This window comes from Setaria italica, chromosome V (assembly GCF_000263155.2).
Source record: "Setaria italica strain Yugu1 chromosome V, Setaria_italica_v2.0, whole genome shotgun sequence".
Classification (NCBI taxonomy): domain Eukaryota; kingdom Viridiplantae; phylum Streptophyta; class Magnoliopsida; order Poales; family Poaceae; genus Setaria; species Setaria italica.
In genome coordinates, this window is record NC_028454.1 from 13,953,871 (window position 1) to 13,974,583 (window position 20,713).

At 50.3% G+C, this 20,713-nt stretch overlaps 1 protein-coding gene and 1 long non-coding RNA gene across 2 annotated transcripts; one reads left to right on the forward strand and one right to left on the reverse strand.

Annotated features, from left to right (window-relative positions):
- Positions 1 to 2,765: 2,765 nt before the first annotated feature.
- On the forward strand, positions 2,766 to 3,987 carry LOC111257455. Its single transcript, XR_002678002.1, has 3 exons — positions 2,766 to 3,020; positions 3,177 to 3,459; positions 3,545 to 3,987. It is a non-coding gene; the product is annotated as an uncharacterized LOC111257455 (long non-coding RNA).
- Positions 3,988 to 5,715: 1,728 nt separating this feature from the next.
- LOC101756508 (S-adenosylmethionine synthase 1) lies at positions 5,716 to 7,996 on the reverse strand. Its single transcript, XM_004968603.3, has 2 exons — positions 7,842 to 7,996; positions 5,716 to 7,336 (listed from the first exon to the last, which is right to left on the reverse strand). The coding sequence occupies exons 1-2, from the start codon at positions 7,943 to 7,945 to the stop codon at positions 6,112 to 6,114; spliced, it is 1,329 nt and encodes a 442-aa protein (XP_004968660.1). The 5' UTR covers positions 7,946 to 7,996; the 3' UTR covers positions 5,716 to 6,111.
- Positions 7,997 to 20,713: the final 12,717 nt, after the last annotated feature.

Genomic DNA, 20,713 nt, shown 5'->3' on the forward strand with positions numbered 1-20,713 from the left:
GGCGCATCGGCGGCGCGGAGGCGGGCGCAGCGGATTCGCGCGCAGCGGGCGGCACGGAGGCGGCCGACGGACCGGGCGGTCTGAGTGCGGATAGAGGAGAGAGAAAGGGGAGAGAGGAGAGAGAATGAGGGTAGGAGGTGTAAAAGTGCCCATAAGCAACATATAAGCAACTCCAAAGTTGCTTATTTGCTTATGCAAAAGCAACTTATAAGCAAGTCTATAAGCAAAGGTGTTTGGGTCATAAGCAACTTATTTGCTTAAATATAAGTTGCTTATTTATAAGCAAGGCTAACCAAACAGGCCCTTATAGATCTTGCTACCACACACACCCCTTAAAAATTTAGTAAAGTAAAGAGCATTTCCAATAAATGAGTTTTCCTCTACAAAATCTTAAGATCCACAAAATCCATAATGTGGACGCGTCGTTGTCAATGAGCACATCGCATACCATCAAATAAATAGTCCTTGTGAGACACAGACATAGCTAGATTTTGATCTCTGGTGGACATATATGGTACACCTCTGCTATCCATCCAAGTGGCACTTGGCTCTCACTTCCAATGGATGAATTGTTCCCAAAATAATATCTATATGCTCCGGTATAATTAGGAATTGGATGAATTGTTCCCAAAATAATATCTATATGCTCTGGTATAATTAGAGTCTGTTTGGTAGAGCTCCATCTGATTCTGATTCTCAATGGGAGTTGATTCTCAGAGAGAAGTGATTCTATAGCTGAAAGTGATTCTCTTTGATTCTCTAGTATAAACTCTTACAATCAGGATAGAGAATCACCTCACAAATTTAGGAGAAGCTACTTTTTCCAACTCCTGGCCTCTTAGTTCATTTCAGAAAATCACTTCACAAAATCAGCAGAGAATCACTTCTTTCTAAAAAACTGTTTGACAGAGCTCATGCTGGATTAAGAGAATCAGCTCTAGGAGTTTTGCCAAACATAGCCTTAGAGTGACGGTGAACGGCTCCCAAAAGAACAAAAGTTACAGGTCACGAGTGAAGAGGCGAACCACATGATTTCAAGTAATCTTCCGGTTGTTTTGTTTTCGTTTCCTTTCTTCGCGTGGTAGTAGCCCCCTCGATATATTTTTATGGTCACCGACATCAAGAGAATTGGTAGGCCATCGACTGAACGGGACCTCATATATTATTTTCCTACGATGGTGCAGGATGCATGATGTTATCATATTAAATCATGCTTGCGTTTTCACCATTAAAAAATGAGAAGGGCAGGCTCCATGTGCCTCCATGGACGCAGAGAATTATGAGATTTAGCTGGTGGACATGGACCTACAACTGTGAGCGAGAGCAATTGTGCATGGGGTCGCATGGCGGTTATGGCCGGTACGGGGCCACTGCTCAGTGGAACCAACACGCCACCACTCGCAAAGTCTGCCGTGTCGGCCAAACGCGCTACCTGAACTCGGATCCGGCCTCGGTCTTGTCATTTCATCATTGTCGCATTCGAGGGTTAAACTTGTATAAGAAAAATATACAAAAATAAGCGTCAAAGTTTTCCAGTTTGCTTTTGTACGTAGTATGAGGAAATTAGAAATGTATGTGGAGGGGAAAAAAGAGAGGCATAGATAGTTCGAGGAACTTAAAATAAAATTTTGTAGAAAAAATAACCGTATTCAATTGGGTTCACTGGGGCAATTGAATTCCAACTGACCTAGTCAACTGTCTTGCATTGGTTGACTTGACCATGAAGAAAGAAAAAAAGGGGGAAAATCGGTATATTAAGCGAAGTAAATAAATGTCGGTGAGCTCCTTAGTTAGCAGATGTGGTCGCTAAATTAAAATCAGTAAAAGTCGTCTTCATCAACAGATGAGTCGTTTTCTCAAGAATATCTGCGTCCTCAATATAATTATTGTGATCACGCCAAGAGGGTATATAGGTGCCTGACTCCAATGCAATCTAATCAAATGAGAATTGACGTAGATATTTATTTTTAAGTCTATAATATTTAGGATAAGTTAATTAATTACATCGTCTCCATCCTAAATTGTAGGCTTTTTGACATCCATCCTAAATTGTAGGCCATTTTGACATCTGTTCTAAATTGAAGCTCATTTTAACAGCTCTGAATTCATAACTTTTTACTATTTATCTTGACACATAGCATTATATCTAAGATGTATATCAAAAGTTATGAATGTAGAAATGTCAAACTAAACTACAATTTGAGATGGGAGAGTATTTTTTAAACGGACATAGTAACATTCTTTTTCTCCACACTCTGATGGAAGCTAAATATTTCCCTACAGCTACAAAATCGTCGGTGCACGCGATGCAGCATGATAATATGATATATTGTAACCCATAATCTATCGTCGCAGCACGAATGGATGCCAGTACAGTACTCAATCACATGCTCGCGTCCTCACAATAAAGAAAAACAAGACGCGTGTTCCATGCCAGTTTTAAAAAAATAAAAAGATTTATGATCCGAGCTGCTGGAAGTACGTGGATAATGCGAGTGGATGCGGAGGTATTTGACACCACTCCACTTCAGAAAAAACAGATCCATTCTACCAACTTAATAAAACTTCCTGCCAAACACGTCCAGCTCTACAAACTCTAGCTCCAAAAAAACTGAAGCAAGTGGTCAGATTCATATTTTTCTTGGAGTACCTGAAAAGAGTGCTCCAAAAACAGTGAATTCCGATCTCCTTATAGAGTTGTGGTGTAATCACCCACTATTGCCACTCATTGCACAACTTATGTTCGCGAAACAAAACAATAGCTCCCATCCTCCCGTCACTCCCTTCCTCTTTCTCCTGCCCACCATGGCCATGCCGTCCCTACCCTCCGTGGTCGGGTCACCATCGCCGGACGGGCCGCGCCACCCATGCCCGCCATCGCGTTGCCGACTATCGGGCACTGCCTGCTCACCGCCGGCCATGTGCCAGTCCTGCCGTCTTCCGCTTAAAGTCAAAATCCAACGAATGGATCCGTGCGCCAGAGAGCAAAGTGGTGGTACGGCGGGCGAGCTGCTCTTCTGGTACTGTCCATCTTGCTCGTGCCTGCGTAGCAAAGGATTTCAAGATTGCTTGCCGCTAGCGACAGCATCTAAAATAGTTGGCTCTTGTAATTCGATTTTATTATTATTTGTTATTCTTTTTGGTGACAATTAAATCGACCTTCACTTTGTTGTTAGATTCTGTTCTTGTGCGAGAGGAGGAGCAGGATGAGAGGGATGGCCCCAGCAGGTGTCTAGCCGGCGGCGTGGCTCCGGATGCTGGCTGGGAGGTGCACGAGGAAGCGAAAGAGGAGGGAAGAAAAGAGAAGAGATTGACATGTGGGTCCATTTATAATGGGTAAAATAGACAATTCATAGCAAGTTCTCGTATTTCTGGAGCGGGAGCCCTGCAATCAGCCAAACACGTACACTAACTTCACGTTTTCTTAAAGTTGGTGGGGTGGAGCTGCAAAAGGATGGAGTAAGTAAAACTATATTATTTCTGAAGTGAAGTGCTGCTAAACACCCTTACGGTACGATGACGCCTGTACGGGACCACCTATCAGGAACCACACCGTCGGCGCCGCGGACCATGTTTCACCAGCCAGACGACGTCCTCTGACATGTCCCATGGTATTTTCATTTTGCGGAAGGTTTGTCATTTTAGTGAAATCTCACTAGAAAAAAAAACAACACACTTGCGTGCGTTGCTTCACTCAGTTTGTGAAGAAACTAGCCGGCCAAACACGTGCACGGCTCCCTGGTCCGGTGAGCGCACGTCGCGGCTGTTGGCCCCCCTCCATGGCAGCTGTCATTCCGGGGATCGGGACGGACCGCTGCTGCGGTGGTTTGGGAGGTGCTCCGCCTTCGGCGAGGTGGTTAATTTAGCTGTTGTTGTTTCTAGTGGTGTTGTTTTGGTATTATTGTTGCTCAACTTTTGGAGTCTTGATTTGATTTTATCATCAATTTGTTTTTCTTCTTCTTTTTAATACAAAATATGCAGCTCTGTTGTCCGGTCCGTTAAAAAAATGCATAAGATAAACTAACTAATTCGATGTAAAAATTATGTATTTAAAAAGTGAGGGAATATAATTATTTTCTCTGAATCTAAATATTTACTCCACAGCTAGAAGATGGTCGGTGTTCATAATTCATACTCCCTCTATAGAATCGTTTTAGAGACAAGTGTATGGTTTTAGCTATGCATTTAGATCTATACTTATGTCTAGATATATACCCTTTCTATTCCAAATTATAAGCTGTTTTGATTTTATTAAATTTATAGACTTCATTATCCAATGCATAATAATATCTATATATCTAGAAAAGCCAAACAACCTATAATTTGGAATAGAGGAAGCAGTAAATAATATGAATGTAGAAAAATCAAAACGATCTATATAATTTGAAACGGAGGGAGTATATAATGTTAGATCATGTGAGCATCACAATATCTAGCGCGCATGGATGCCAGTACTATGAATGACGCCTGCGCCTTCACAATAGGCGTGCTCCACGCTCAGCTTGAGCCTTGAGCCGCTCATGACGTACGCTACGTGGACCTACGGCTGAATGCGAGCGATTATGAGGTTGGTTATGGTCCGGTGATGGCCGGTATGGGTCCAGGGCCACCGATCAGTGCAACCACAACCACCCGGCCCGCCGGCGGTCCGGTCGCCGCCGACGATCTCTCTTTTTTTTTACTGTCGGATCCTCCGACGCGCGGACGATTTTTCACCAGCCAGGTGGTGTAACCCGACATGTCTTGGCATCTCATTTTCAGTATTTCACTGCAAATAGAACCAAAGCACTACGAGGCAAAAGGTTTGCCATCTCACACTTGTGTGGGTGCGAGAGTTTTTCCTCCCTTTTCGACGTTGCTTCACTCGGTTTACGGGGAAACCTGCCGCCGGCCTAACACGTGCACGGCCGCGCCGTTCCGGCGAGCCCCCGGAGCGCTCCGTCGTCGGGTCACCGACGAGATCGGGGCGCGGAACCGGCCATGCCGGCTGTCGCTCGCGGATGCCGACGGCGGCCTGTGGCTGTACGCGTACGCCGGCTCCATGCCCGGTTGCTCACCTGCTGCTGTCGTCACGTGGCGTGCTCGTCTCCTCTGCTCTCCAGATCCGACCCCGCCCACCGGCTACCGGCCCCGCCTCGTCGCCGACGTCCGCCCGAATCCATGGGCGGCCAGTCGCCAACGCTTCAATTTCTCACGGGCCATGCCCCGCAGAATACAGTTGCCTCGGCCCTCGGCTGCGATGCCAGAAACGATCGGCGCTCTGCTCTCGTGGTTCCTGACGGAGGCCAGCACTGTAAGGTCTGTGAGAGGTGAACACAGATTTCACTGTGCAGCAAGTTTTGGTGGTGGCCAACTTTGCTTCAGTCAGTCACCACTGGTTCAAGTTGGCTACTTGTGGAACCGGAAATGGAACCAGAACCAACAAAGATCCAGCCTGCCCCCTCTGTTGCCAATTGCAGCATCACCTCTGGTCCTCAGCACCTTTCACAGTGCTCAAAGGTCACATGAACCTTTCCTTTTTTACCGTTCAAGGTACTCAAAGGTCAGCAACAGAGAAGCAACCAAACGAATGGAGGGGATTGGGAAGAATTTGTAACGACAGCTGCTCATGGCTAGTACGATGTAGTATCAGATATGATCGTTTGATTGGCATCGAGAGGGACAGTCTTGCCAATGCCGTTGGTTTGCAGTGCACAGGAGGGAGGCTCCAAAGAATACAGTAACGACAGCAGTAACACAGGAATTATGATAGATCAAAACTGCAAATCTCTCGGCAGTTTCGGTAGTACAGACTCGAAAAAGGGGGAGAAACAAAAAAGGAAAAAGATACCGGACGACCAAACTAGTACAGGTAAAGACCAGCGCGTAATCCTGGCTGCCACACCAAATTATACCAATCACTAAGCCGCCGGGCGGCGACATGGCTTTGCTGCAGCAATTGCCAAAGCCTTCTTATCTTCTTCTGCATCTTCTTCTTCTTCTAAGGAAGCAGCCAGTCACTCACTGATCAGACACACATCCACGAGCAGGAGCAGCAGCAGCAGCAGTGCTTGCGGGTAACATCAGCAGCAAGAGGTAGATGATAAGCACGGAGACGGACACTCTTCTTCTCTAAGCGGACGCCTTGTCGAACTTGAGGGGCTTCACCACCTCCCAGGTGAAGTCGGTGTCGTCGCGCCCGAAGTGACCGTAGGCCGCGGTCTTGATGAACCTGTTGCCGCCCTTCTTGAGGTCGAGGTTGATGGTGATCATCCCGGGCCTGAAGTCGAAGTTCTCCTTCACGATCTTGAGGATCTCCTTGTCGGGGATCTTGCCGGTGCCGTACGAGTCGACGAACACCGACAGGGGCTCGGGAACGCCGATGGCGTAGGACACCTGCACGAGGCAGCGGCGGGCGAGGCCGCTGGCCACGATGCTCTTGGCCGCCTGCCTGGCGATGTAGGCGCCGCTGCGGTCAACCTTGGTGGGGTCCTTTCCGGAGAAGGCACCACCGCCGTGGGCTCCCCAGCCGCCGTAGGTGTCGATGATGATCTTGCGGCCGGTGAGGCCGGCGTCGCCGTGCGGCCCGCCGATGACGAAGCGGCCCGAAGGGTTGAGGTGGAAGATGGTCTTCTCGTCGAGGTACTTCTCCGGGATGATGGGCTTGATGACGTGCTCCTTGAGGTCGGCGGCGATCTCGTCGTTGGTGACGGTCTCGTCGTGCTGGGTGGAGATGAGGACGGTGTGGACGCGGACGGGGACCATGGCGCCGCCCTCGTTGACGTACTCGACGGTGACCTGGGTCTTGCCGTCGGGCCTGAGCCAGGCGCAGGTGCCGTTCTTGCGGACCTCGGTGAGGCGCGCGCCGAGCTTGGTAGCGAGGACGTGGCTGAGCGGCATGAGCTCGGGGGTCTCGTCGGTGGCGTAGCCGAACATGTGGCCTTGGTCGCCGGCGCCAATCTCCTCGGGGCGCTTGGTGAAGTGGCCGTGCACGCCCTGCGCGATGTCGGGGGACTGCTGCTCGATGTTGACGAGCACCTTGCAGCGGTCGGCGTCGAGGCCGACGTCGTCGGAGGTGAAGCCGATCTCGCGGCAGGTGTCGCGTACAATCTTCTCGTAGTCGACGGTGGCCTTGGTGGTGATCTCGCCGAACACCATCACCATGTTGGTCTTGGTGCAGGTCTCGCAGGCCACCTTGCTGTCGGGGTCCTGCGCCAGGCACGCGTCCAGGACGGCGTCCGACACCTGGTCGCACAGCTTGTCGGGGTGCCCCTCGTTCACGGACTCCGAGGTGAACAGGAAGCTCTCCGCCGCCATTGCTGCTGCTGCCTTCTCGGGTAGATTACTCCACCAACCTCTGCGCATGGGAGCAATCAAGGAATCATCAGAATCCACTGCGCATAGTTCGAATTGAATGACCAACAAATGGTAAAATTCGATGCCTTCAGATCCAAAATTGGCGCAGCACAGACAGCATAACATGCACAGGCTGCGCTGCGAGATCTAAAAATTCAGAAAATTCCCAAATTTTCCCCATTGCTGACTACGAAATGAGGAATTGATCCCCTCAAAATGATCCATTGGTCTACTAATGAATACTTCCGCTACTAATGAAGATAAACCAGCAAACGAGACCCCAGATCTACAGAACCGCTGCATGGACGATAACCACCGAATCCCACACCACCAGATCCAACACCACCCCAAGAAATGGCCACCAGCTGCATACAGCACAGAGAAAGACCCCAGCTTTCCAGTATCCCCGACCACTCACACCCACAAAAGGCACGAACCTAGTAGCGAGAAGGCCGGCGATCGATCGAAATACAGAGAAGCAGGGGTTGTGGGGCGAGGTGGCTCACCTTGCGCTGCTGCTCTTTATTCGGGGATCCGGCAGGAGAAAGAGGAGGAGAAGAGGCGGACGGATGTGTGGCACGGGGACTCGGGGATGCTCGGTGGCCGCCATTTATAGCCCGCGCCGGATCCGGGGAGGCCGGTAGGCACGGCCGGGGTGCGGGTGTACCCGAGTCGCGGTGCGAAAAGTATTTCCGCGGGTGGGCAGGCGCGCACGTGAGGACGCCGCGGCCTGAGGCTGACCGGATGGCCCCACGCCGGGCAGAAGCCACCCGATGGGCGGTACCCGGTAGCGGACTAGCGGGAGCGGTAGCGCTCCCTCACCAACCCCACGGCCACCACCACCAACCCCCCATGATGCGGGCCCGACCCCACCTAACATTTCTCTCTCCCTAGTAGAACTATCATTTTCGTTTCCCTTTGCTGATATTTTTTTCTTTTTCTTTTTCTCCCGTAGTGGAAATTCCTCAGCCTCAACCTGAAATGGAAAACAAGTTTGCCGCCTCACCTACTACTACTGGTTCCATGAGGGCCTATTTATTTTTATTTTTTTTGGGTGTAAAAGGTAACTTTATTTGTGGATGGCTACGGTCGGTGCTTGTCGATTTCGAAGAAAAAACTTGTTTTCCCATTTTCCCATTCATAGGTTTTACTTTCACAAATTATTGTCGCTGGGAGTAAGGCTGGACAAATTTTACCGAGAACCAAACCAAACTTACCGAGAAACGAAACGACCTAAGAACCGATATTTCAATTACATGTTCAGTTAGCGGTTCTTAGTAACCGAACTTTTAATCGGTTAAATCGGTTCCATACCTCGGTTAACTGAAATAACCGAAGTACTGAGAATATTTGGAGGCCCATTAAAGCAGTAAGACCCAACTTCAAGTGCTTAACCCGTGCCGACCCCGAGTCCCCGACCATGTGCACTTTCACTTTGGAATTGGAACCCTAGCCAGTAGCCAGTAGCCATGATTTTGTGTACTGTTTGGATTTTCGGTTATAATCGGAACTAAAAACAGAATTTACTCGGTTCTTATTTCTGAAAAGAACCGATCAGGTCCTATTTTCTGAGAACCGAGTTATACAGGAATTGAGGAACCGATAATGTTAGAACCGAATGCCCAGACCTAGCTGGGAGAAAAGAAATTACACGAATAATTTTAGCATGGCTTTCAACGCCTAAATATGGACTGCATGTAAACAGTTTTCAAAATACTTAAGTGCAGGTCAACATGGTATATCCTCTCGCTTGAAAAACGTTGGACTTTTATGGGTCGTGAGTGTGCTCTCCGGACCATTTGGCGAATTAACTTCTTCCAAAAACGCATAAAAATCATTAATTTCTGCAAGATTTTTATGACGCAAGCTGCTCGGTTGGAAAACCTTTTCACCATTTTTTCTTATTCGTGTGACTTCTGTGATATAAGTATAATTTTATTTATTCATACTTTTTTCAGCCTTTAGCTGAGCCTGGATCAGTTTTGCAAAAGAAAGCAAGAAAGAAAGAAAGAAAGGAAACAAAGAAAGAAGAGAAAAAAAAGAAGGAAAAGAGGCATATGATGAGCACGCTAATATTCATTTTGTTTATCAGGAAGCATGCTAGGCGGCTAGGCCAGCGAAGCTGCGCAGGTCCAAAAATAAAAAGGAAAAATTAAGTCAAAGATGCGGATGTCCGGAAGAATACAGAATGTGGCCAGAAAGAAAGAATGCCTTTGCGCTTGCTCACGCATGATCCCGCCACTAGCACCGCACCTCCATCTCCATGGTTGCAAATGGTTAGTCTAGTAAAAAAGAAAGAAAGAAAGAATCACTAGGCTGCCTTTTATTTTAATTTAGGTCTTATTTGGATTCCACCGGATTCTCAGAATCCAGCTTCTAGAATCCGGCTGGGATCCAAACACTCCAAATTTTGTCTCAGATTTTAAAATCTTGAAGCTAGGTTCTCAAAATCCTAGAATCTGAAGTTAGCTAGCTTTTGCTAGATTTTGAGGACCAAGTGAGAGAGAAGATAGAATCTATGGATCAAACAATCTTTTTAGATTCTACCCAAAATCTAGCTTTTGGAATTTATCCCAAAATTCTAATCCAAACTGGGTCTTAACCTGGTTTGCCCCCTCTTCTTGACTTCCAGATGTCCCTAGTTTTAAGAACTTAACACTACAAGATTAGGATTTTAGAAGGTATGTAAACATGTGGAGCTTCAAAAACTTTATAAACAGACCATGATTTTCGAGGTTTGTAAGATACTTTAATATTCCCTCTGTTTCAAATTATAGATCGTTTTTGACTTTTTTAGGTTTATAAATATTATTATGCAGTTAGATATATGCTATATCTAAATGGAGGTTAATTTGCTGGGCAACCTATGGAAGCCTAGAATGAAAAGTAAAAAAGAAAGAGCAACCAAGCCACGCATGTGCTCGTGTGTTGTCGGCTTCGTTTAAGACAATCGGACAAGCTGGTCCAGCACCAGCAGTAGCAGTTGCTGCGTGGCCACGGCGACATCTTTCCAGCTGACGCTTCCCGTCACCAACAAAGAGTCGTTGGGCTCTGGCATGAAGGTAAACAGTAGGAGTATAGTATAATGGAAATGGTAGAGCCATACTACTAGCAGGTAGTATATTCTGGTCTCGTCCCTTATATTTTAGCTGCAAAATCCTCAGAGCGTTTGGATGGATTACAGATCGACAACAAAATAACAATAATAAAGATTGCTTCAAGTACAAAGCTTTTTCTGGGTGCTAATTAACAAATGGAAATGGAAGAACAAAATGATTTGAGGAGGACGAGAGGAAGCCGGAGTCTCGGGCGGGCCACAGCCCACAGCAAAGCATGCTTCATGATGCCTCACCCGGTGTCTGTTTCTGTGTCTGGTCCGGATTAGGAGTAGGGGATCAGAGACACCAGCCGCGTACACCTACCACAGGCAGCAAGATCCTGCCCTCCATGGACGGCGTGCCTCCAGCCTCGCCTTTGTTTTCCTTGGAAGGCAAACCGTGCGCGCGTGCATGCCGCTCTTGGGCACGCCGGCTGGCTGACGTGTCGTGCAACAGGCTGCTCAACCTCACCTCGCGCACTTCACGCCTTTCATCGCTGACGTGTAGTAGGATTTAAACCTATTTTTCGTCCGTTAAAAAATACATTTATTGTTAGGAACGACCCGCCACAATCCCTCTTTGGGGTTTTCTGTACGAGCTAGGCATTCGGTTACCCGTCACGTAGTTCGGGTTTTAAGAACGTGGGATAGGGTACCATGGATCCTACCGATCATATAGTGGTCGGTCTTGACAGGTGAGCTCGTTCGACCATGTCGTGCGGGCCAAGGCGTAAAGATAGGTGGAGTATAAGTTCGGAGGCCGACCGAATGGATTTTGTCCGAATATTATGGGATACTTATTGTATATCGACTCAGATTGCTTTTCATGTAACAACCTACTATGATTAACTATCCGATTGTAACCCTAGGTCGTCAGCCTATATAAGGTGGCTAGGGATGCCTCCAGAGGACACATTAACTTTTCGCACCTGCAATCAGCAATACAATCCACTAGAACACAGGGCATAGGGTATTACTTTCCGGAGACCCGAACCTGTCTAAACCTTTCGCCCCTTTGTTACCATTCGAGTTCTTGGTCTCACGATCTCCCCCACCTACAAATCTACCACCTGAGTAACCTCATGGTGAACTGTCAGTCACTAAATCCGATAGTTGGCGCGCCAAGTAGGAGAGATCGCGAGATCCTCCCCAGCGAATTCGATGGCATCCTGCCGCAACGTCATCTTCCCCGAGAGCATGAAGGAATTCCTCACCAATCCAATCCAGCTCCGCTTTGGGAGTATGCCGGCGGACTCCGACTCCGCCACCTCCATCGCCGACTCGGTGTCTATCGCCAGCTCGGCTTCTGTCGGATCTGCATCGACGGAGCAAGGTCTTCACCCGAGGATCATCGCGCCGCTTGCCCAGCAGGTCGGCGATCTATCTCTCTAAGAGAGGATCGCGCGCATCCTTGCAGCAACCCGCCCATCTACACCCTCCGATCTAATCGTGGGGCTAGATCGCATCAGCAACGCCATTGCTGAGTACATCAACCTCTCTGAGGCGGCACTATGCCCCGGAAGGTCGGCGCAGGGCTCCCCCCACGCCCCTTTTGGCATCAAGAACTCGGTTGCCGTGTCTTTCGAAAAACTCATGCAGTCTTTCCAGATCCAATCTGAAGACCCACCTGAACCCACCCAGTTTCCGGATTGTGGCAAGTTTCAGGTCCCTTGCTTCGTCCTAACCCAAAACCCTTATGGCGAGGGTGATGACGGAAGCTCTACGTCACTAGATTGGGAAGTCTTCGCTGTCTCCGCCGATGAACCTCCCGGTGATGGTGAAACCTCCTCCCAAGAGGAAGGGCGCAGTGAGAGAAATCGAGACTGCGGCAGGCGCCGCCAACAGGAACGAGCTGAGCCAGTTCGTCAGCCGCTTGCTATCCCCGCAGCGGCCGGCACACCGCCCGTCCCGCCGGTCTGACCCAACGGTGCTGTCAATGATGACCAGGACGATGCGGGAGGTCGGCAAAGGCACCCTAACCCCCCACCCACTCGCAATCTACAGGCCTACTTAGAACAAGCCGGTCACGACATCTTCGCCACATCCCAAGCCAACCTGGGGGCTGTTTTTGCCGATCTGGTAAACCTTCTAAATTCAAAGCAACTGCAGCGGATCCGGGCACGACTCCGTGTTGCTAACGCCCAGATCAAGGAAAAGGCCTAGGCTCTGGCGCGCTCAATACGCCGATCGTTGCACTCCAGATCTACATCTACCCGGCACTCCTAAAGCCGATCTACTCAGAGTAGATCTGATTGCAGCTGAGCCGACACCTTCACGCCGACACAGATGAGGCCGACAATGTCCAATTCCACGACAGCAGGCACCGCCACAACAATGACTACGAACCGCCGACCCACCAAGACCACCAGCACCAGTCCAGGCCGGAGCCCTCCCGACCTCGGAAGAGGGCCCTTGAGGTCCTCGCCACCGAAGCTGACCCTGTGAGGCAGACAACTTTCCTCTAGGAGGAGTTCGACGACACATTGTGCCCCTTCCACAAGGATGCATGCCAAAATCTTCAGGACTGCACAGTCCTCAAGAAAGAGCTCGGCATCCCGATGAAATACAATCGGCTTTGCGGGAATGACTATCGCAAGGAAGACAACCTCCGCAACAATTGCCGCCGCAACGACCACCGCTGCGACGATCGCGATGGCCAACGCAAAAAAGAGCACCGCGACCAGCGCAACCCTGACGCCAACCAGGGCGTTGGCAACGACAACGGCGAGTTCCAGCGCGTCGAGCGGGAGGTGAACATCATCATCGGCGACCTTAAAGCTTTATGCAGTAATCGCAAGCACAAGTTGCACAGGCGGGAAATACACTTCGTCTCTGTCACACCAATCCAGTATCTGCGCTGCTCGGAGATGCCCATAACCTTCTCCAAGGAAGATCATTGGGTGCACATCTCGGACCCCGGGTCTTACCCGCTGGTGGTGTCCCCCACCATAGACAAAGTCCTCCTCTCCAAGGTGTTGATCGATGGTGACAGCGGCCTCAACATCATCTTCACCAAGATCTTGAAGAGCATGGACTTCAACTTCGAGTGGCTCCTTCCCTATGAACACCCGTTCTAGAGCATAGTACCCGGCAAAGGATCCTATCCTTTCGGGAGAGTCATCTTACCGATCACGTTCGGCACCCCCGACAACTACCGCACCGAGCACCTAACCTTCGAGGTAGCCAACTTCAAGACCCCCTACCATGCCATATTTGGTAGGCCAATGCTGGTGAGGTTCATGGTGATCCCCAACCATACCTACCTCATCCTCAAGATGCCGGCTCCAAACGGCGTCCTCTCTATCTTCGGTCATGTTAAAACGTCCTACAAGTGCGACACGGAAGCCGTACAGCTCACTGAGACCCTGGAGTACTCGGCCAACAACACCATGATGCTTGCCGAGTCCAAGAAGGTGGACCAGAATTAGCTGATGATCCCAGAGGAGGACCCGACACCCATGGCGCTGTAGCCCGACCCGCAAGTCAAGATGATCAACCTCGGCTTGGAAGACCCCTCCAAGACAGCCCTCATCGGGGTCGGCCTCACCCCCAAATAGGAAGACGTGCTCACCAGTTTCCTCCGGGACAACTTGAACATATTCGCGTGGAAACCATCTGATATGCCCGGTGTCCCGCGGGAGCTGGCTGAGCACTCCTTGGAGCTGAGCAAGACAGCAAGGCCGGTCAAGCAGAAGCTTCGCCGTTTCGCTCAAGATCACAAGGAGGCCATTAGGGTAGAAGTAAATAAACTCTTAGCTGCCGATTTTATTTGTGAATGTAAGCACCCCAACTGGTTAGCAAATCCAGTCCTAGTAAAGAAGAAAACCGGTGAATAGAAAATGTGTATCGACTGCACCGATCTCAATAGGCGCTGCCCTAAAGACCCCTTCCCTCTTCCTCGCATCAACCAAGTCGTGGACTCCACAACAGGCTACACCCTGCTGTGCTTCCTCGATTGCTACTCGGGCTATCACCAGATTGCCCTCAACCCCGCCGACCAAGATAGGACTGTGTTCATAACGCCCTACGGCATCTACTACTAAAACACCATGTCTTTCGGGTTAAAAAACACCGGCGCCACCTACTAGAAGGCAATCTAGGGCTGCCTCACAAAATTCAGCAAAAACGTAGAGGAGTACGTCGACGACGTAGTTGTCAAGACCAAAGACAAAGAAAACTTCATCGCCGACCTCACCCAAACTTTCGACAGCCTCCAGGCCTATCGATGGAAACTCAACCTGGGCAAATGTGTCTTCTGTGTCCCGTCCGGAAAGCTCCTAGGCTTCATGGTCAGCCAATGCAGCATCGAAGCCAACCCCGTCAAAGTGGACGCCATCAGGAACATGGTGCAACCAACCAGCAAAAAGGACGTCATGAAGCTCACAGGCATGATGGCGGCGCCAAGCTATTTCATCAGCAAGCTCAGCGAAAAGGGGCTCCCATTCTTCAAGTTGCTGGAGAAGGCAGACAAGTTCGAGTGGGATGACAAGGCCTGCAAGGCCCTCGAGGAACTCAAAACATTCCTCTTCCCGTCATGACAGCTCTGGCCGATCAAGAAACCCTGCAGCTATACATCTCTGCGACAACACACGTTGTGAGCATGGTGCTAGTTGTAGAACCCGAGGAACCTGGCCACACCCATATGGTGTGAAGGCCGGTATATTACGTCAGCAAGGTCTTGAGCGACTCCAAGGTCCGCTACACACATGTCCGAAAATTACTCTACACAATCTTGATCATCTCTCGTAAGCTACATCACTACTTCCAAGCGCACAAGATCCGAGTGGTCTCCTCTTACATAATCGGCAAAATCCTGCACAACAGGAATGTCCACAGGTTAGTGGTCAAATGGTTTGTGGAGCTCAATGAATTTGACATCGACTTCTGACCTCATCATGTGATCAAGTCCCAGATCCTGGCTGACTTCGTTGCTGAATGGATTGAGATCTAGGAGCCACCTTCCCTAGAGAGGCCGGAGCACTGGAGAATGTACTTCGACGGCACCCTCAACCTCGAAGGATCTGGCATGGGGTCCTCTTCATATCCCTGAAAGGTGAGTAGCTCAAGTACGTCCTCCAGATCCACTACAAGGCTACCAACAACGGTGCCGAGTATGAGGCCCTCATACTCGGGCTCCGCATCACCACCTCACTCGGCATTAAGTGTATCCTCGCGTTTGGTGACTCCAAGGTTGTCATCAAGCAGTTCAACAAGCCCTGGGAGTGCACCAAGGAAACCATGGACACCTACTGCGCCAAGACCTGCAAACTCGAGTCTCACTTCGGCGATCTCGAGTTCCATCACGTCCCCAAGGAGCACAACATCGCCGCCGTCGTCCTATCTGAGCTCGTCTTGAAACACACCCAAGTCCCAGTCGGTGTGTTCGTCCAGGACTTGAGCAAACCCTCCGTCAAGATATTGGACCCAGACCAAGCTGACGATAACACCCAGGCTTAGGCCGACCTAGCGCCCACCGATGTCCTGATGATCGAGGCGGAGGAAGGCTGGCGCGCACCTTTCATCGCATTCATCACCTACAATATGTCCCCAGAGGACAAAGCCGAGCACGAAAGCTTGCACGACGCAGCACCAACTACTTTGTGATCGGTAACGAATTGTACAAGAAGGCCGCATCTACCGGCATTCTGATGAATTGCATCCTTCTCAACGAAGGCCTTGAACTCCTCCACAAAATTCACTCGGGTTCATGAGGGAACCACGCCACCTCGGGCAATCTAGTCAGGAAAGCATTCCACTCTGACTTTTACTGGCCAACTGCTATCGCCGACGCAAAAGAGCTCGTCCGGAGGCGTAAAGGGTGCCAATTTTTCTCCAAGCAGTAGCACCTCACAGCGCAGGCCCTGCGTACTATCCCACCATCCTGGCTTTTCACATGCTAGGGGCTGGATATGGTCGGTCCTTTCAAGGCCGCTCCGAGAAGATACACCCATATCTTCGTGGTAGTTGATAAATTCACCAAGTGGATCGAAGTTAAGTCTGTCACCTGTATAGAGTTGGCCAAAGCTGTTCAATTCGTCGAAGAGCTCACACACCGCTTCGGGATCCCCAACAGGATCATCACCGACCTGGGCAAACAATTCAAAGGATCTGTGTTCTAAGATTTTTGTCAGGATAACCTCATCAACATATATTACTCCTTAGTAGCTCACCAGATGCATTGGCCAGGTCGAATGTGCGAATGGGGTGGTCCTCTAATCCCTCAAGTCTTGCATCTTTGACGACGCATCAAAGTACGCCACCAAATGGCTCCACGAGCTACCCCATGTTGTTTGGGGTCTCCGTACCCAAAAGAGTCAGGCCACTGGCTACACCCCATTCTTCCTTGTCTACAGCTCAGAGGCTGCACTGCCAACAGATGTAGCTTTGGTGGCCCGCGGATTCAATACTACATGGAAGGGAAAGCAGAAAAGAGTTAGAAGGTTGACATCGACAGCTTAGAGGAACACCACGTGGCGGCTCTCATCCAGCACGCACGGCATGAACAGTAGATTCGACACTACCACGACAGGAACATCCAGGAACGCTCGTTTAACGTCGGCGACCTAGTGCTCCGCCGGATCTAGTCCGCCAGATCCTGGGAGGGCCCCTTCATGATCAAAGATGTCATTCAACCCGGTACATACCGGCTGCAGTGAGCAGATGACTCAGGTGTCCCGAACCCGTGGAACATCCAGTACCTACGACGTTTCTACCCTTCGGATATAAAAGCTATATACTCTTTCAACTTTCCTCATATTGAATAAATAAAACATCATCGGTTCTTCGTGTACCTACTATCGTTTTGCTTTCTTAACGAGCTCTTACTTACGCTCGGGGCTGTCCGATCTGATCGACAGACCACACCCTCGCTGCTACGCTCGAGGCTTCCCCCATTACGCGCCGATCTGCGGGTCTCGCCTCTTCTCCTACCCCTCTCATGACAAGTACGACTAACTCATGTGGACAGCGTCCTAGTTCGCGAAACCCAGAAAACCTTGCGTCCGCCCCCTCTACAAGGTCGAGAACAACTCAGCAGAGTGTTGACCAGGCAAGGCTGGGTGCTTAGTGGCTACAGGCCTAAGCTACACGATGTCTTGTCGTATGCGCCAAAGGAGGAATGGAGGCTTTCAACTTGCATAAGTTAATTGACTAGTTTACTTGTGTCATGACATAGATTGATACACATGTTAGTTTTTCTCATTACAGGTCCAGTTCCTTAACTACGTCCTCCGCGGCTTGTTGATATCGCTCGGCCAGCTCCGGGAGGTTATCAGCATCAAAGTCCTCGGCAACGCCCGTTCCAACACGCTCCACGGGCAGCCGAGGGAAGTGCGTCTTCAAAAGCGCCATGACATTTTTGGCGCATTCCACGGCGGTCTCCTTCATCAAGGCCTTCAGCCAACTTGGCGCACTCTTCAGGTGGTCCAGTAGTGGCGTTGGCTCATTAGTGTTGGCCTCGGGTTGGATCATGTCCATCACGTAGTCCGCGGCCGACCTCAAATCCTCCAGCTCCACTTCTAGCCCTGCAATCACCACCTGATCATGCTAAAGACTATGCATCGTTGCAATTAAGCACCAGTCCATATCCTTGCGCAAGTCGGCCTCATAGGCAAGGTTTTGTGACACGACATACACACGGTGCACGTAAATATCATGATCTTGCTGGAGTCGGGCATTGGCTGCTTCACACTCTTTGAGGTCTCTCTTAAGGCTGTCTTCGTTCTTCTGGGCATCTGCAAAGCAATTAGATTCAAGAATAGACACTGGTCCACATCTAGTGGATCTGGACTCACAACAAGAATTGAAGCCATTACCATTCAGCATGGCGTCAAGGCTGCTGTGGTTATATGTTTTTGGTCGGCAATCTCCTGATCTTTTTGTTGGATCTGCTCTATGACGTCCTCCTTGGCCTTCCTAAGCTTGTCCTCTAGGTGCCCGGCCTTGAGATGATACTCCTCGGTGCGGTGGATGGTGTCCGCCCTCTTGTGCGCACGGTCGGCCAGGTTCTGGGCAAGAATTATCGCAACTAATTAGAGAAGGAAACAAGGAATGATGATTAACATCAAATTAGTTTGGCTAACTTACGTATAACAGCTCAGTGACCTTGATGGAAGCCTGCTTCAGCTCGGCAAGGTCTCTCTTGTCCTCGGCAGTCTCCTGCGCCGGAACCATCCCAAAGAAGTCCAGTGTGAAGGGATCATCTTCTTCGTGTGTGTTGACATTGGCCTCATGGCCCACCGCCCCAGCATCAACTGGTGCCTCCCTGGGGTCTTCCTCCATCTGGATCTCGACGTTGGCATCCGTGTCACTGGGCGCGCCAACTGTATCATCTTCGGCAGCGTCTTGTCATAGGGGCGACTGCTGGTCGGGCCTCTCAGGCTCTGTCACTAGGCCACTTTCAATGCCGGCCTGAGTAGCAAATGCCGATGCAACCCCCTGGGGTGCATCAGACGTCCGACCTTTTGCTTGGGTCTCGACGCCAGCATCCTGCGGGTTCGGCTCATCATCCATCACTGCCTTGTTGCTCAGACAGCGGGACTCAGAGATAAAGCGACGCAGCATACAGACAAGCTTTCAACAAAAAACGATGTCGTGAAACCATGCTCTTCTCCACTTGGAACTTTAGGCAGAGAGGCACTGGTGGTGGCAGGGTTGGCACCTTCTACTCTCCCCCGTGGATTTCCATCTTCAGCCGCTCCTTGACCTTTTCCACGTCGGCAGCTATTGTCTTAAGGAGCTCAGCCTTCTTCTTTTTCACAATGGGACTGGGCGAGTCGGAGTCATCGCTCACCACCGCAGATAAGGCCTCAACCATGGAGGCAGGTGCCGCAGTTGGGGCCTCGGTCTTTGTGGCCGCCTTCTTCTTTCGCTTCTTCTTCTCTGCCTCTGGCGCCTTGGACTCCGTCACCTTCCACATAGCCTGGCGCGTCTGCCGCCCAACAGGAGCAGAGCTCCCCGCCTCCATCCCACTACCTTGGACTTGCACGTCCTCGTTTGAGCCATTGAAGGAGGAGTCTGACTCCCAGATAAGGGCAGTAGGCGGTTGGTCGACCTCGGTGGATGGATGGAGCTTGGGCCCTTGTTGCTCAGTGCTTTCAGGGAGTGGTGCCGGACAGAAGAATTTGCACTCTCGGCTCTGACAAGTAAAATAGAATCAGGCAGAAACAGAGACAAAAGTGAAGTAAGCAAACTAAATGATGAAATCAAGATCTTACTAGGTCGGCTGACCTCACGAGGGAGTACGTCTTGAGGCAATGCTTGTTCTTGATGACACCACCGAAGAACTTGCAGACCCGGGCGACCTCCTCCCGGGTAACCTTCCGCTGTGCCCCCCAGGTCGGATCCAATGGTCCCGAGTACTCATACGCCGAGTGGACCCTATCCTTGATCGGCTGCGTCAGCCTCCGGCAAAAGTTGATGCCACAGCCCCGGCTGTGAGCCCATGACCTTTTAGCTCAGCAATCTCTTTCAGGAGCCGCTTCACTTTGACCATTTCTGTGGAGGTCGACTAGTTCGACCACTCGGCATTGTCACGAGTGCATATCCAAACTGGGGTAGCAGCTCGGGCTTCTGATTGGCGATGAGGAACCATTCCTTATGCCACCCCTTGTTTGAGTCCTTGAGCTTTAGATCAAAATACTCCAGGACTTTCTTTGGCTGCAGTGAAAATCCACAACCACCAATCACTCTCGGCTTCCCCTTGGTCGACACAACTTTCAATTGGTAGAGATATCTCCACAGATTGAAATAGAGAGGAATGTTGAGGAAAGCTTCTCAAAGGTGGATAAAAACTGCGATGTCCAGTATGGAGTTGGGGTTTAGATGCACTTACTCAATTTTGTAGTACTTCAGCAACCCACAAAAGAAATCCCCTATCGGGATCCTGAATCCCCGCTCAAAGAACTCCTAGCCCGCGGTCGCCTTCCATTCTAGGAGGGACTTGGGACCGAGCAAGCCGCGGTCGATGAGGGCTTGGATCCTCTCCTCTGTCATCACGGATTTCACCGAGTACGTGGTTGGATCTAGTGCCTGCTCCACCACCATTTCTTCGGTTTCTATTCCTCAAGAAGTAGATCTGATGAAGGCGGGCCTCTTGGTTCGCATGCGGTGGGGAATGGTGGCATGACGACGATGATTACAACCTTCGGGCGGAGGAGTGGTGGATGCGGCTGGCGGACGCGACGGCACGATTTAGTGCTCTCGGGCCCGGCGACGATGGCGTTGGCTGCGGCGGCACTTGGGGGTGAGTGGGGTGGAAATGAAATGGAAACAATGCCTCTT

Coding starts and splice junctions, on each gene's coding strand:
- LOC101756508 (XM_004968603.3), bottom strand. CDS start 7,945: ATGGCGGCCACCGAGCATCCCCGAGTCCCCGTGCCACACATCCGTCCG. Junction 7,337..7,841: donor ATAAAGAGCAGCAGCGCAAG/GTGAGCCACCTC, acceptor TCCCATGCGCAG/AGGTTGGTGGAGTAATCTAC.